This window comes from Lacerta agilis, chromosome 15 (genome assembly GCF_009819535.1).
Source record: "Lacerta agilis isolate rLacAgi1 chromosome 15, rLacAgi1.pri, whole genome shotgun sequence".
Taxonomy (NCBI): Eukaryota; Metazoa; Chordata; class Lepidosauria; order Squamata; family Lacertidae; genus Lacerta; species Lacerta agilis.
Genome location: NC_046326.1, coordinates 12563858 through 12579062, shown reverse-complemented (window position 1 = coordinate 12579062; position 15205 = coordinate 12563858). Strand labels below are relative to the sequence as shown.

At 43.6% G+C, this 15205-nt stretch overlaps 1 protein-coding gene across 1 annotated transcript; it reads right to left on the bottom strand.

Annotated features, from left to right (window-relative positions):
* Window positions 1–785: 785 nt before the first annotated feature.
* LOC117060420 (secreted seminal-vesicle Ly-6 protein 1-like) lies at window positions 786–3816 on the bottom strand. The gene is made up of 3 exons (XM_033172674.1): window positions 3635–3816; window positions 2699–2818; window positions 786–1033 (listed from the first exon to the last, which is right to left on the bottom strand). The coding sequence occupies exons 1-3, from the start codon at window positions 3684–3686 to the stop codon at window positions 906–908; spliced, it is 300 nt and encodes a 99-aa protein (XP_033028565.1). The 5' UTR covers window positions 3687–3816; the 3' UTR covers window positions 786–905.
* Window positions 3817–15205: the final 11389 nt, after the last annotated feature.

Genomic DNA, 15205 nt, shown 5'->3' with positions numbered 1-15205 from the left:
TACCAAGAAAATAACAAAGCACCCTAAAAATCAACTATGGCGGAACCCAAAAACATTTGTCCTTATAGGTAGAAAAGTGGATTTAAAATAATTTCTTGTGGAAACTATTTTCTCAAATGATTGCTTTCCTGGCAACATATAATCTAAACCAGGTAAGGTGAACCTTTGGCCCTTCAGATGCTCCTGGACTAAAATTCCCATCAACCCCAGCAAGCATGGCCAATGGGCAGGGATGATGGGAGTTGCGGTCCAGCAACCTTTGAAGGACTAAATGTTCCCCACAACTGACCAAAATCTTTCCTTAAAGTGGGTGGGAATTGTCAATTTTGAGACCCTCGGCTTTAAAAACAAAAATGTACTATGGTTTGGAATTGTTACGGTTCTGGAATTTTTTTTATACCAGACGTGGAAAACAAGCAGGGTGGGATATATCTTTGACATTTGCTGTTTATTTGATGCACTGACAAACTTACAATTTGGCACAATATTAACGTAAATTTTATATTCTCCGTAAACTGCTCATAGGTTTTCTTTACAGTTGAGTAGTGAACAAATTCTGCTCAATAAATCAATAAATAAAATGGTTGTGCATGTCAAAGTTTTTGGTAACGAGGCAGCTGAAGGCGGAGGCCAGATTTTGATTGTCATTTGGAAAATAGGGTTCAGGGGAAGTGTTAATTCCCTTTGCCGTTCCTTACAACAGACCTGAATCTCCATCTCCTCTTCCTCCTTGGTATAGCTACTATTTGCCAACATTTTTTAAAAGATGAGAGACATTATCAGGGATCACACCCTCTAGTTTGGTCTTGCGATTGGGAGGTATTCATGGAAAAGAGGCCTGTGGAAGCTTCCAACCTTCGAAACTTCATTCAGAAAGCAGATGCTATGGTGCTGCTCATCACCACTTAGAGATTGCAGAAACTTTTATTAGAGCAGCATCTGAAAGTTTGGGTGATGGTATTCTCTGCTGGCTTTTCTTGAACATTAACACATTGGGTGCTGCAGCCCTTCATGGAAAAGAGAAGAGTCTTTCCTGTAGAGGAAGATTGATTAGTGGGACCACAACATCTATGGATAATAATAAACCAAGCTAGTGCCTCTCTCATTTTTTGTAGGCTTAGAGAGTTGGTAAGGTTGCCACCTTTATCAGCCTGAGCTAAACAGATAGCCCCATATCGATACAATCAATTAAAATCTTACAATGCTTAAAAGCTAAAAAAAAAGAAAAAGAAATTTAGCTACCTGGGAGGCTGTATTTCTAGTGACATTGTTCAGTAAGTATAAAACCTGTCTTTCTCTGGATGGAAAGCTAAATTGACGTAAAAGTGGAGCTATAAGGTTTTGCCTGAGTTCTACATAGAGAGGACAAGTCAGAAGAATATGTTCGGTAGACTCAACCACACCCATAGTACAATGACAGGTTCTCTGGGTATATGGAACTTCCTTGTACCTTCCCCACAATACAGCGGAATCAAGGGTGTTTAGTCTAGCCGCAGTAAGGAGCCTGCGGTATTCCACGTAGTGGATTTCCGCGAGATAAGGGGCTGGTGTCATTTGATATATAACATCCCAGATTTCACTTGGGCTATGTCCTCTTGTCTGGCAATATCGCTCAATCTCCAGGAGATTGCAGTTCTAGCTTGATTGTATGTCATGGACTCCAGGTAGAGGTGTGACAATCCACAGGACTGAACCTCTTTTATGACCTCCCTTTCCCACGATGACTGGAAATCATCCCTCAATGTCAAGGGATTTGAGCCATAGCCCAAGCTTGCTCCTGAACAACATGGGATGCAAGCATTAGCAGGTGACCATTCTCATCTTCTCATGTGCAAGACAGAGTGGTGATTAACCGACATGAATAGAGGAGGCCGCTGTTTTTACTTCTGAGCAGGCAGCAGCCCTGATTAGGAGAGATGACATCCTGTCTTCAGAGGACTGCACCACATCACCCCTTAATCCCTGCATTTAAGTTGCAATTTACAGGTAGCATGCATCAAGCATGTCCAGTAACTTCTCGGACTGAGAAGCCCAGTCCATTACATCCTGTAGCTCTTGACCGCAGCTGCCCCATGATTGCAAGAGCGCACAGCAAATGCCCCAAAGCACACCTTTCCCACAAATTGTACACAAGGGAACCACTGTGACATGTCTGACCATTCATTCAAAGTGACTGTATTGACCTGGGGAAAGGCTGCAGCTCAGTGGTAGAGCAACCATGTTGCATGCATAAATCCCATGTTCAATTCCTGGCATCTCTGAGTAGGATGGAATGAGACTTTTGGCTGAAAGTTTGGAAAGCTACTGCCAGTCAGTGCAGGCAATATTGAGCCAGCTGGACCAATAGTCTGATTCAGTGTAAAGCAGTTTCCAATTTGGTAACTATTCAAAGATCTAAATGGCTGCTCCACGGGGTAGGACCTAAACCAAATAGATTCAAATGTCAAGAAAGAAGATTCCGACTTAGCATCAGAAAGTTCTTCCTATTGTTAAGAACTGTCTGACAGTGGAATGAACTCCCTTGGATGGTGGTGGACCCACAATCACTGGAGGTTTTTAAACTGAGGTTGGGGTGGCCATCTGTCTGGGATTCTTTATCTGTGATGCCTGCTAAAGGGTTGGGCTAGATGACTCTTGGGGTCCCTTCCAACACTACAATGCAATGAGTCTATGATTCTATGGTCCTGTCATTACATACCAAAGTAGACTGCCTGTTTGTAGCAAGACTTCCCCACGTACAATCTGCAAGGACGTTTCCGCTCAAGGCAGGTACCTTTCGAGTGCTGAAATTGACAGTGAGCACATTTGATGCTGACAACTAGAGAAAAGCAAAGACAATGAGATCAACAGGTGAAAGGTGCAAAAATCACCCAACCTGTTACAATCCATCAGAGCCAATTCACTCCTTGATTTTCAAAATGTTTGCTTGCAATGTCAGCCCAAAGAAAGAAAAACGGTAGAGTTAATGCGCAAAGGGAACTCACTAACCTCCAAACGCATATCAGAGTGCCATGGGGAGAGAACTGGCAGAGGAGCACAGAATCTCTGTCCAGGACACCTTTCCTCCTTTCTCTGCTGCTGTGTTCTCTACCTCTTCCTGCTCTATATGGAGGGAATTGATAACACTCCCTATAGACACAGGGTACCTTAGAGGGGAAACTTTGTGTCTTGATCCCAAACCTGCAGGGCCCTTTGATAATTTTCTCCAGATGGTAGAAGCACAGAAGGTGGCCCTGAGTGGGTGGCTGTTTAAGCAGCTTACTACATCATTTCATTCTCCTCTACAAGACAGTTGGACATTTAGCAGGTGAACATACAACAGCCTTGCTGGTTAAAATGAGACTATATGCCTACCTACCTACCTACCTAACCAGTCAGCTATATTGATCTTTGCACACACACAGAGATTTAATTGGCCCTAGAATTTGGGGAATGTATGCACATTAGAGACAATACCATGCAAAAGTTTGTATGCGTACATTGAGATCAATGCAGGCTAACAGTCTGTAAACTTGCACAAGGGCTTTTTAACAGCAGCAGAAGCAGCAACAACAATCACAGACTGATGCAGAAATATAGAGAACTGAATTTAAGACTAGGAAACAAATAAGAAACCTACCCATCAGAGACTTACCTATCTCAACAGACAGCAGCAGACAGAACCCTAGATACAGAAGGCTATTCATGTTCTGTTTTCTACCTTCGTCAACACTGTGTGCAAGGAGGGTGCAGCTGGAATCTGAATTTATCCCCGCCTCCGAGGATCAGATGTGAGGTGAGCCTGTGATTTGTTTCTGGAGGACACACCTTTTAGTTTTGCTTGAATGAAAAACCCCAAACGCATCTTTGTGATCACAACATTTTGTCCTTTTGAGTCATTAGGTGCGTGCATGAAGGGGGAAGGGGTTGGGGTTGCTCTCCCCAGTCCCAGCCTCTGCACATTCGACTTATTGCCTGTACAGAGATTATGTGGCACCTACAAGTGGCATCACACGTGATCTTGGCCAGAACACCAAGAAGCAATGCAAGTGGTAAGGGTGTAGGTTCCCTAGAATTCTTTGTATGATGAATGAGTCGTGGTGCCCATGCAATTTATACTGAGCACAGACCATCAGATGGATAGGTGAGCAACAGAAGAAGGGAAATGGGTTGTGATTTTCATTCTATCCTATATAGGCTTAGGGGAGGATTTTGGAGCAAACCCTTCTTGTCCATATCCTGGATAATAAAAAAAAATGTTTCATCAATTCATTACTCAACCCCCCCCCCATTTTTTTTACTGCTTCCACCCACCACCCAGATTTTGATTGTGCAGAGAACTCAGGCGTTATGTTGTGATATCACAATGCTGAATGTTTATGAACCCGTCTGGATGTGTTTTTTAATGTGCTTTAATGATGGTATCAGGTTGGGTATACATCTCACTTTCGATACTCTTTGTGGCTGTAGTTTTGGGGTGGCCCCACTATTTCATTTCCAATCAGTTCCTATCTTACAAACTCGTGCTGAAATTCCATAACTTTTTACACCACAAAAGTTCTGGTTTATTCCCCACATCCTCCAACCACACACTTTTATTGTACTACCGTATAACCCCTCTGAGCAGCAGTAATGTGGCAAGATCAGGGAAGCATCACAGGACAAAGCGGAATAAATCCACCACTGTTGTATTATTATTTTGTCAATAACATGTTGCAGAATACATCCTCAATAAAACAACTGCCTGGAGGGGCCCCATGTCTGTCTGGAAAAACTGGACCTGTAGAAACGCCCAACTTAATTAACGTTAAAGCTCCTAACACCTTATTTTCCTATTGCATTTGATGGCCACCAGGACCACAAATGTTTCATTCTTTCTCTCATGTGTTGGTTGCCCTAAAAACCCTCAAGGACAAATATTTGGATGCTTCTAGTGTGCAAAGCAACTGAAATCATAACCCATTGTGGCTGATAACTTGCTGGTTTACATGGTTTGATTGGAGACTAGACAAATTCATGGTGCTTAGATCCATCATTTGCTATTAATGGTTTGTTGTTGTTGTTGTTGTTGTTGTTGTTGTTTAGTCATTTAGCTGTGTCCGACTCCTCATGACCCCATGGACCAGAGCACGCCAGGCACTCCTGTCTTCCACTGCTTCCCGCAGTTTGGCCAAACTCAAGTTGGTAGCTTTGAGAACACTGTCCAACCATCTCGTCCTCTGTCGTCCCCTTCTCCTTGTGCCCTCAATCTTTCCCAACACCAGGGTCTTTTCCAGGGAGTCTTCTCTTCTTATGAGGTGGCCAAAGTACTGGAGCATCAGCTTCAGGATCTGTCCTTCCATTGAGCACTCAGGGCTGATTTCCTTAAGAATGGATAGGTTTGATCTTCTTGCAGTCCATGGGACTCTCAAGAGTCTCTTCCAGCACCATTAATTGATGGTTTAGGGATTATCAATGGCTTTAATCTATTCACATTGAAATGGATCAGGTTCTGGAGCTCCTCTCATAGACTAAAGGAGTGTAAAAGGCAACCCTTATCTATTGCAAGTCCCTTGGTTTATTAACCAACTTGGACACAGTAGGCGGATTGAGGTGGATTTGTTCCAAGCATTGATGTTCTTTTTTGATGTACCATCTGTTGGTGCAGCTGGAAACTCGGAATGGTTTTTTTTCACCCTGAGATGATCTAACAAGTATCCCTACATTCTTTTTCTGCTGCAGTTTGAAGATGTACTTGTTTGCTGGGTGGGGGAATCAATGGGGGAAGTGTGATGCAGTGCCTACCCACTGCTTACACATAAGTATCAAACTCCTTAGCTGTACACATTCATTAAAATGTCAGATTGACACCTCTCAGGGTTGAATGATAACTCAATAACTCACTAACTTAGATGGCTTTATACAGCTTCAAATGGGGATCAGGGAAATTTATGAAGGAGTGGCCTATCCATGGTTGTTAGTCATGGCAGCTAAAGAAGACCTCCAGATTCAGAGACAGTATGGAGCCCAGAGATGACCCAAGACATTTTGCTAGCTGAGGAAAAGGACAAGGTGATACCCCATTCCAAGTATGGGGAACCCTTGTCAGCCCAGAGGCCACATTCCCTTCTTCCAAACACTGAAAATTCATCAGCATTTTAGTTCAGATTTATTCTGCCCCCTCAGCATCTGCTAGCTAAGGCAGCCTCCTCAGAGTGCCCAACGGTAGGGTCAGTCTTGATGGTGACCATGGAAAGTTATTGCCAGTCAATGTATGCAATACAAAGCTAGATGCAGGGATGAGTAATCAGACTGTTTCTGGTCCATGCTACTTATAAATCAATTCAGCACCATTTCCCCATTAATCTGCAACTGAAATAAAAAAACCAACAAAAATTTGCTTTGGAAGCTACAGACCAAGAAATTAAAGGTCCGCCCAGACCCTACAATCATTGTCTGAGGCCCTTTCTCATGTGCCTCCTCCATGAGAGGTCCAGAGGGTAGCAACATAAGAGAAGGCCTTTTCTGCAGCTGCTCCCTGTTTGTGGCCATCTAAGTTGGTGGCCATTTTTGCATTATGTGAGAGAGACTTTCATACATTGAACTATGTACTGTGTGAAGAAGGACCTTTTCCCTGCCCCAAATCTTCCCAAATTCAGCATCATTGGATTGCCCCAGTTTTAGAATTATGAGATAGGGAAAAATTGTTTCCTCAGCATCATGTAATTTAAATATTTCCTTAAAGTGGGTGGAAATAGGCACTTTTGATAGCCTGAGCATTTATTTTTAAAGCATGAATTGTGGTTGAAAACAGTTACAATTTTGTATTTTTGGATATTGAGGGCATGAAGAAAACAAATATTCAATCTCATCTAGCCTGGCCTTAAGAGGAAGAGGTATCTGTAGAAAGGAGACCTGCAGTAGCTTCCAGTCCTTGAAATTTCATCCAGAAAGCAGAATCTATGGTACTCTCCACTGACACTACTGTGTCTTAGTTGTTGCAGAAATTTCGATCAGAGCAGCAAGTATAGACTTCACTCATTTCCTTAGGCTTCTTTGGTGTCAACACATTTATGCAAGCTGAAGAACAGCCCTTGATGGTATGGAGAGGAGTCCGTCCTGTAAAGGAAGAAATATAAGGGTGTATCCAGGAACTGGCAAACTCCTTCCCCTTCTCTCTGATCAAATACTTTGATGTCAATCACACATCTACAAGTGAATTCTTCTATATAACATAGGATCATACCATAGATATTGCCATCATTGTACCGTTGTTTCAGAGGCAAAGACCTGGTAGTAGGATTGCCAACGTTGAGTATCCTCTGCTTCTCTGCCTTTAAGAATCTCATGGTCTTCAGGCATTCAGCTGATCATATACCTGCTTTTATTTAATTTTATATATCACGTTGAGATATGTGTGCAGTGAAACATTTCGTCTATAAATTTCTGCAGAGCAGAGTGCTGCTAAGACAACATGACCAGATAAGACTGGCTGTTTTTTTAATGAGTGGTTGGCAACCCTGATTGGTAGGATTGGTCTACTGTTCTCAGGGACTGCATCACACCAGCCCACCTTGTTACCCCTCTTATTTGCCCTATAAACTCCCCACCCTCTAGTCACTTGTCTGGGAAAACATGGTCAACAGGTTGCATTTAATGAGAGAGTGAACAAGAACAGTGTACACAGAGGTCCTGCTTGTTCCATCTGGATGGCTCCTTTCTCTCCACACTGACACCAGTGGGGATTTCCTCCTGATACATATGGAAGCTTCAGAGGAAAGATTGCACACAGCATGGAAAGAAAGAGTTAAATTCCACCCCTGTTCTGGCTGTGAAGTTGATCATTTTCACCACTCCCTAAGGTCCCACTCCTTTACTTATTGCTCCACCCAGCAGTATAGGCTCCACCCCCAGGTGCTGTGAGTGCATGGATTCTTGAATATGGATTTCTATTGCAGGTGGAGTTTCAAGAGGATCTCAGCTCTGAGTCTCTCTCATTCCCCCAACATGCCCCAGAACGGAGCCGGAAACTCTGCCAGCCTGAGAACTTGAGTTAATTCACTCCTATTAGAAGTCATAAAAATGAAAAACCCCTCCCACCCCAACACACATTTCTTCTCTCCTGGCTTAAGAAATGGTGATAGCTCCATCATGACTCTCAACCTCCCTCCCACACCCTGTAGGATTGCTTTGTAGAATGCACCGGATTACTCAATAGCACTTCATAAAATCCATTTACACCTACCTGTGTCCAAAAGTGATAATTCTGGGAGCTTTGTCCATTAATTGCTGTAGAAGTTGGCTGTGGTTGCCTTGGGATGATGTGGAGAAAACCCATTTATATGTTCTGAGAAAGGCTTCTTTCTTGGTTATTTATTTACAATAGCTTTGGGTATACCACCAATTAACGCAATAGGGCGTGGTGGCGGACATGCGATAAAATAAAAGATCATTAAAACCATAGAAAATTGTTAAAAAGACTGGTTGAAAAAAACAAGTTAAACAGTTGCATTGTCTTGTCTGCATAAAAAGGTCTTCAAGAGACACCAGAAAATCAAGAACGAGGGCACCTGACACATCTCTGATAGAAGAGCATGGGATCAGTGACACTAAATGCCTGGCTTCTAGTGAAGGCCAGCTGGGCCTCTGTAACATGGGGAGAACTAGCAGTGCTCCTTCCGATGATCTGAGTAATCGAGCTGCAAGGGTTTAGGTGGTCCTGGAATATATTACAGGATCTGAGTTGTGAGTAACCATAATCACTTACCAAAATAAACCATCTGCTTGTAGCATGACTCCCCTGAGTGCAGTCTGCACGGACGTTTCCATTTCTCGCATCCTTTACCTGGGAGCTGATATGCACACTGGGAGCACTTGATGCCAGCAACTAGGGGAAGAGGAACCAGGAAGTGAACTATGAACTTTTAAAGAGAATCGACTGCTAAACTGATCTGGTCCCAGAGGACTAGAGGGCACTGTTCCTTTTCTACCTGCTTGCCTGGGGTGGGTGTCACTCTGTTACATGTGGGTTGTAAATCAGGCTTAACATACAGAAAGAACCTGCTTGAAGGGATGGGGTAGAGATGCAGTTCAGTTCACATTTAAAGGCCCCAAAATGGCAGCGGTGTGAGGCAGGCAGCATGAGCAGGGGTTGGGGGAGGTCTAGGGGGGAGGGATGCAGTTTGGGCAAGATGCAAGGGGAATTTGGTATCATGGGAAGGATGGGGGTTGGTGAGTGGTGGGGTTGTAGAAGTGGGAGTGGGAAGAGGGGTGGTCAAGGCAGGAGGTTGGGTGAGGTGCAAAGGGCAGGGCGTTGACAAGGGGGGATGGCAGAGTGCGGAATTAAGCAGGGTCAGTGAATGAAGCAAAGGAGGTGCCGAGCCCCTAACATACCTGAAATTTCACTTTTCATTGGTGAAAATCCAATCCGCACCTCTCCCTATTCACTTCCAAATTTGCATCCAATAAAATCAACTGGTTTTGCCTCCATTTTTGCCTCCATGAAAAAAATAAAATAAAATAATTGACTATACCAGGCCTTGGAACCAGAAACGAACCCCGCTCTCACTTGATCACACATCCACAAGAGAAGCTTCACAATTGTGGCATGGAAATTTAATAGAGTCACCTTTAATGCTATAACCATTTGAAGGTAATTTAGCCGTAACCCAGAACTATGTAGGGCTCTGATAGCAACAAAATGGTTACATGAGCAGATGATGACCCATTTTCTTGATATGCCATTTTGAACATACTCCCTCAGCTGCAACTGGTGCAAAGCTTATTTGAGTTCCTGCAACAACATTGGAATCAGGTATAGGCTGATGGAGAAATGCAGAGAACTGAATATAATACTGGGATGGGGGCATGGATGGGGAAGAAATGGAGAGAAACTGAAATTGACAGGTTGGTCCATCAGAGACTTACCCAACTCAATGGATAGCAACACCCAGAACACAAAATTCAGAAGCCTATTCATGTTGCCCCTTCTGCCTTCACATCAGCACTGCGTGTGAGGAGAGTGCAACTTGAATTTATATCCACCTCTGAGGATCAGGTGTGAGGTGAGCCTGTGAGTGGCCTACAGAGGACATATCTTTTAGTTTTGCTTGGATGAAAAGCTATGAGCACATCATTGTGATCAGCTGATGCAGAACATCTAATCCCTTTGAGTCATTTGGCGCATGCATAAAGGGGGAAGGAATTGGGGTTACTCCTCCTCTGCCCAGTCCCAGCCTCTGCCCATTCAACTGATTGTACAGAGATTATGTGCTGCCTACAAGAATTCTTTGTACGTTGTATGAGTCTTGTTGCCCATGCAGTTTCTACTGTGCACAGAGCACTTAGGTATATTTGTTGGATATTCTCTCTGTGTGAGAGAGAATCATTTGTCCCAGAAACAGAGAAGAACAGAAAAGAAGTTTCAAGAGGCAGCGAAGGCTGAGATTGGTTTGTCTATGCAAGGACATTTTCTGTGGGAACTGTTCTTTGGACATGTGCAGTGTGACAGAAAGTACTGATAACAATGGTTCCGTGTAACTTGTTGTAACTTGTGAGTCTCTTGCTTGCAACTTGCGGTGAAAGAAGCAGAGAGAGAGTCTTGGACTCTTGTTGGACTCTAAGCATGCCTTGACCACGGAAGTGGTGAATGCCTATATATATTTGCTACCAATATACTTTTATGCCTGTCAAGAAAACCTCTACACTTGGCTGAATCTTTATGGTGTCCTTGAGTGTTTATTTCCTACTTTGTGTACCTTCAACCCCAAAGATGCTTCCAAGGAAGGAGCTGCGTTGAGATGTAACTCCGCTGAGTATAGATACTGGCACACATAGGCAACGAAAGTGATGGTGGACCCAATCCTTCTAAATCATCCATCAGAGGTTGATGGATTGATCCAACAATATTGGCATTATTTTCTTTTTCCTTTTTTGGGGAAAAATAATTTTTATTAGTTTTCAATTAGAACAATCCAATAAAAGCCTCATTATAACAATGCAAATTATAATACCATTAATAATGCCAATCAATCAAAAGCCAAGTTATACAAATTAGGTGCCCCCCCTGCCCCGTGTGCTAGAGTTGATGGTTTGATGATTTACTTTATTTCTGCATTCCAAAATCTTATAAATTTCCATTTCACTTCAGTCAGAATAACAAACCCTTATATCCAACTGCAATTTTAACAAAATAGAAAATTCTTTCCAGTAGCACCTTAGAGACCAACTGAGTTTGTTCTTGGTATGAGCTTTCGTGTGCATGCACACTTCTTCAGTTGGTCTCTAAGGTGCTACTGGAAAGAATTTTCTATTTTGTTTCGACTATGGCAGACCAGCACGGCTACCCACCTGTAACTGCAATTTTAACGACTTCTATTCGCATTAACACATCAAATTATTTACAGTACTACAGGTGAAGCATTCAAACTCTCTCTTTGTTCTTCTTGTGTGTGGCAATTATTCTGTCCATGATGTTTCTTCCTGTGTCCTTGTAATATATTATGTCTATCTTTTGTCAGCTGTTGCTGTTCTCCTGTAATTGGCATTATTTTCAGCTCTCCTACTCCACTTTCTCCCTCCTCTTTGACGAGCAGGTCAGGCGACACCCCCCCCTCCACTGTCATGCCACTTTCATGCACACAGGCAGCATGTACACTCTTCCATCTTTCCCTCTCTTTCATGTGCAAGCATCGATAATATATGGAGTGAATTCTGCTTACCCCTTATTTGGGTGGGCGCTGGGCGGCATTGCAACCTGGTTCTGTTCCCCCATCACAATCTCCTCCACTACACCTCAACAAGAAGGACAGCAAAGTAAACACACAGACCAAAAATACAAACTTCTCTCTCACACCACCCACCCACCCCCACCCCACACCCCCACACCCCTCCATTTCTCTCTCTCACACACATTCAAGAGACACCATACTGTCCTTCCAGTTCAGCACTTTTGACGTCCTCCTTTTCCTCATCCTCCTTTTTTTTTTTTGGTTGAGATAAAAGTTAGCCTGGAAAACATAAGGCTGTGGGCTCTCACCTGGTGTGTAGGTAAACAGAGTGTTTTGGTCTTAGATAGGGCTTTGATCAGAGTCAATAAGCCACTGCGTGTGTTTATGTGTTCCTGAACACAAGCTCAGATCCTCCCAGGCCTGTCCTTTCGGTGACTCCCACAGAGCAAAAGCACTGAAGATTATACAAAAACTCATACTCTCTCTTTCAACCTCATCCTTGGTGTTACACTGTGGATGAAACTCACATCCCCTTACTATTTATGTATATTACAACAGCAGCTAGGATATCATATGCACAGAAATGGAAAGAAGAGAAGGTTCCAGCGAAGGAGTAGTGGCTTCTGAAAAAAATGGACTATGCAGAAATGGCACAGATGGAGAGATGTGATGAACTGAACAAAAGGAGGGAAAATGAGAAACTAAAATAGACAGATTCACAAAAAGCAGACCGCTCCCTCATCCAAGCACAATTCATTGCCTGCTAGTTCCAAAACACTGGCAGGTTTTGTGCCAAAAAAATTTAGGGGCACAAACGGTTCCTTTCATTCTACATCCTGTTTTTTTTTAGAAAGAGAAAATGCCTCTGAGTAAAACCTCATCACACAACAACTGCACAAAGGAGTGAGAAAGTTTCCAAGGGCCCGTGGGTGTGTGTGTGTGTGTGTGTGTGTGTGTGTAATGTCCAATGTCCAATGTACCCGTGTGTTTCAAACAATGTTCTTCAAGGAAATCAGAATTTTATACAGTTATACCTCAGGTTGTGAATGCTGTGGGTTACGTTTTTTGGGGTTGCACTTGCGCCGAACCCAGAAGTACTGGAACGGGTTACTTTGGCTTTTGGCGCTTGCACATGCCCAGAAATGCCGAATTGTGACCCGCGTGTGTGCAGAAGCGGTGCTGCGGGTTGCAAACACTGCAGGTTGCGAATGTGCCTCCCGCACGGATCACGTTTGCAACCCAAGTGAGCATCCACTGTATATTGCAGGGGTCAGCAAACTTTTTCAGCAGGGGGCTGGCCACTGTCCCTCAGAACTTGTGGGGGGCCAGGCTATATTTTTTTTTGGGGGGGGATGAATGAATTCCTATGCCCCACAAATAACCCAGAGATGCATTTTAAATAAAAGCCCACATTCTACTCATGTAAAAACACCAGGCAGGCCCCACAAATAACTGAGAGGTGCATTTTAAATAAAAGGACACATTCTACTCATGTAAAAGCATGCTGATTCCTGGACCGCCCGCAGGCCGGATTTAGAAGCCGATTGGGCCGGATCTGGCCCCCTTGAAATTAACAGACCTAAGTTTGTCATGTTTCTTACTTCCAGTGACTCTGAGTAGGACTAGCATTGGACACATCCCGTAATATTTTAATAATGTTAATAACAAAGTCAATGGATGGGAAATTTATGGAATCCTGTCTCCGTCATGGTTGTTCTGGAAAGAGAGAGGCATGATAGGCAAAGAATGTCAGCACATCAGGCATTTTCTAATTAGGATGTGATGCCCTCCAGATGTGGCTGGAGTTCAGCCCCCATCAGCTCCAGTCAGTATGGTCAATGGTTGGGGATGATGAGAGCTTGAACATTTGAAGGGCACTGTGGTGGCTACTGTTTTTAGCTGCTAGTTTCAAAAGCTAGTAATGGGTGGCCTGCCCCTTGGGTACCAAGTTGTAAGTAAGCCCATAAAAGTTACTAGCCTGACTCAATCAACCACTAAGTTTCTGGGGTCTAGAGGGGTGAAGAGTTGTGTCCCTCCTGGAGCAGCCCACTAACTCACTTGCACAGAACCCCATGCACTCCCCTAAAAGCCAATCTTTCTCACCTACATCTACTTAAATACACGAGTCCCAGCTCATTACACTGTGCTGTTAACTGCACAGTTGCAGGGGTCAGTTGAAAAGTTGGCAGCCCTTTGTTTCAGAGACTAACCATTCCTGTTGCCCCTCCTTTGATCTTTAGAAAGGGATTGTTGTACCTATGTTAATGTTTAATGGATCTTTGTACACTGCTCCAGGTCAGCCCTTCATAAGCATCCTGACTAAATATCCGGAACAAACCTGGTGTGAGAGTTGCAATTCACAGCATGAACAAGCTTTTGTCACTTGGGTTATGGATCCTGCTTGCCTTTGCAATGGGTAGGTTTCTAAACAGGCACCACCAGCAACTTCAGAGTCCTTAGCTGACCATATTCTTTATGCTTGTACGTACGCTTGTCTGGAAGGTATGATTCCTGTTTTTAACTGATGGGGTTGTTTTGGGTTGAGCAGCTCAACATACAACTTGCTGGAGACTGGAAAGCAGAGGTGAGTAGTTCTAATATATGCAAGGAACTGAGCTCATCTTGGACCCACAAGCCAGCTTTAGTTTTTGCTGATCACCCCATAGAAAGGAACTATCTACTTTGCGAAAGCACGTCAAGAGCATAGCAGTTTCCAGAGGGTGTGCTATGTTAGCCTGTTGCAACAAAAACAGGCTTGTGGCACCTTAATGACATATTGACTTATTTTGGCATCAGGTTCTGCAGAACTGTGTCCACTCAATCGGATGGATGGAAAATTATTATCTGAACGGGAGGAAAAGAATGTTAGTAATAAGGTCAGAGGGAATTTTTTTTTAAATGCAGTTCGGTATAATTGTATTAAAGTCTCAGTTTAATCAAAGGTGGGTTGCAGAGCTCAGCTCCGACTGAAAAAAACACCACACCTGGTCCTGGGCAAGAAAAGGTCAAAAACTGCTTAGAAAGGTGACACTATCAGCCAATGGACCTATTTCCTATAAGGCAGCTTACTAGACTCCTATCAAACCAAATGAAGAATTGTTGGGCTTCCATCAGCCTCAGCCAGCAGGGCCAGTGATCATGCCTGATGGGAGTTTGAGATCAGCAGCATCTTAAGGGCCACATGGTCTCAATTCCTGGGGTAGAAAGCTTCTGTTGGACAAGGCACTGATCCTAACTTTCTTTTATACCAAAGACTAAAATCAAAGTGTCTGGGACAGTATACCTGCTTCAGTAGAGTTAACTGTCCAAGCTGTCCTTCAGGCTGCAGAGCCTTTGGCCCACTGGCCCACCAAGTATTCCAGTTTGCCATGCGAGACCATTTTTGTGAAACCACACCCATCTGTCTGTTAGGTGGTGTCACTCCATTGGGTGAGGTTTGATGGGGGTAGTCAATTCTTCCAGAAAGCAGGACTAAAGTAGGAGATTTAGGTGTAATAAGTTCCACGGTGCCACTGCTG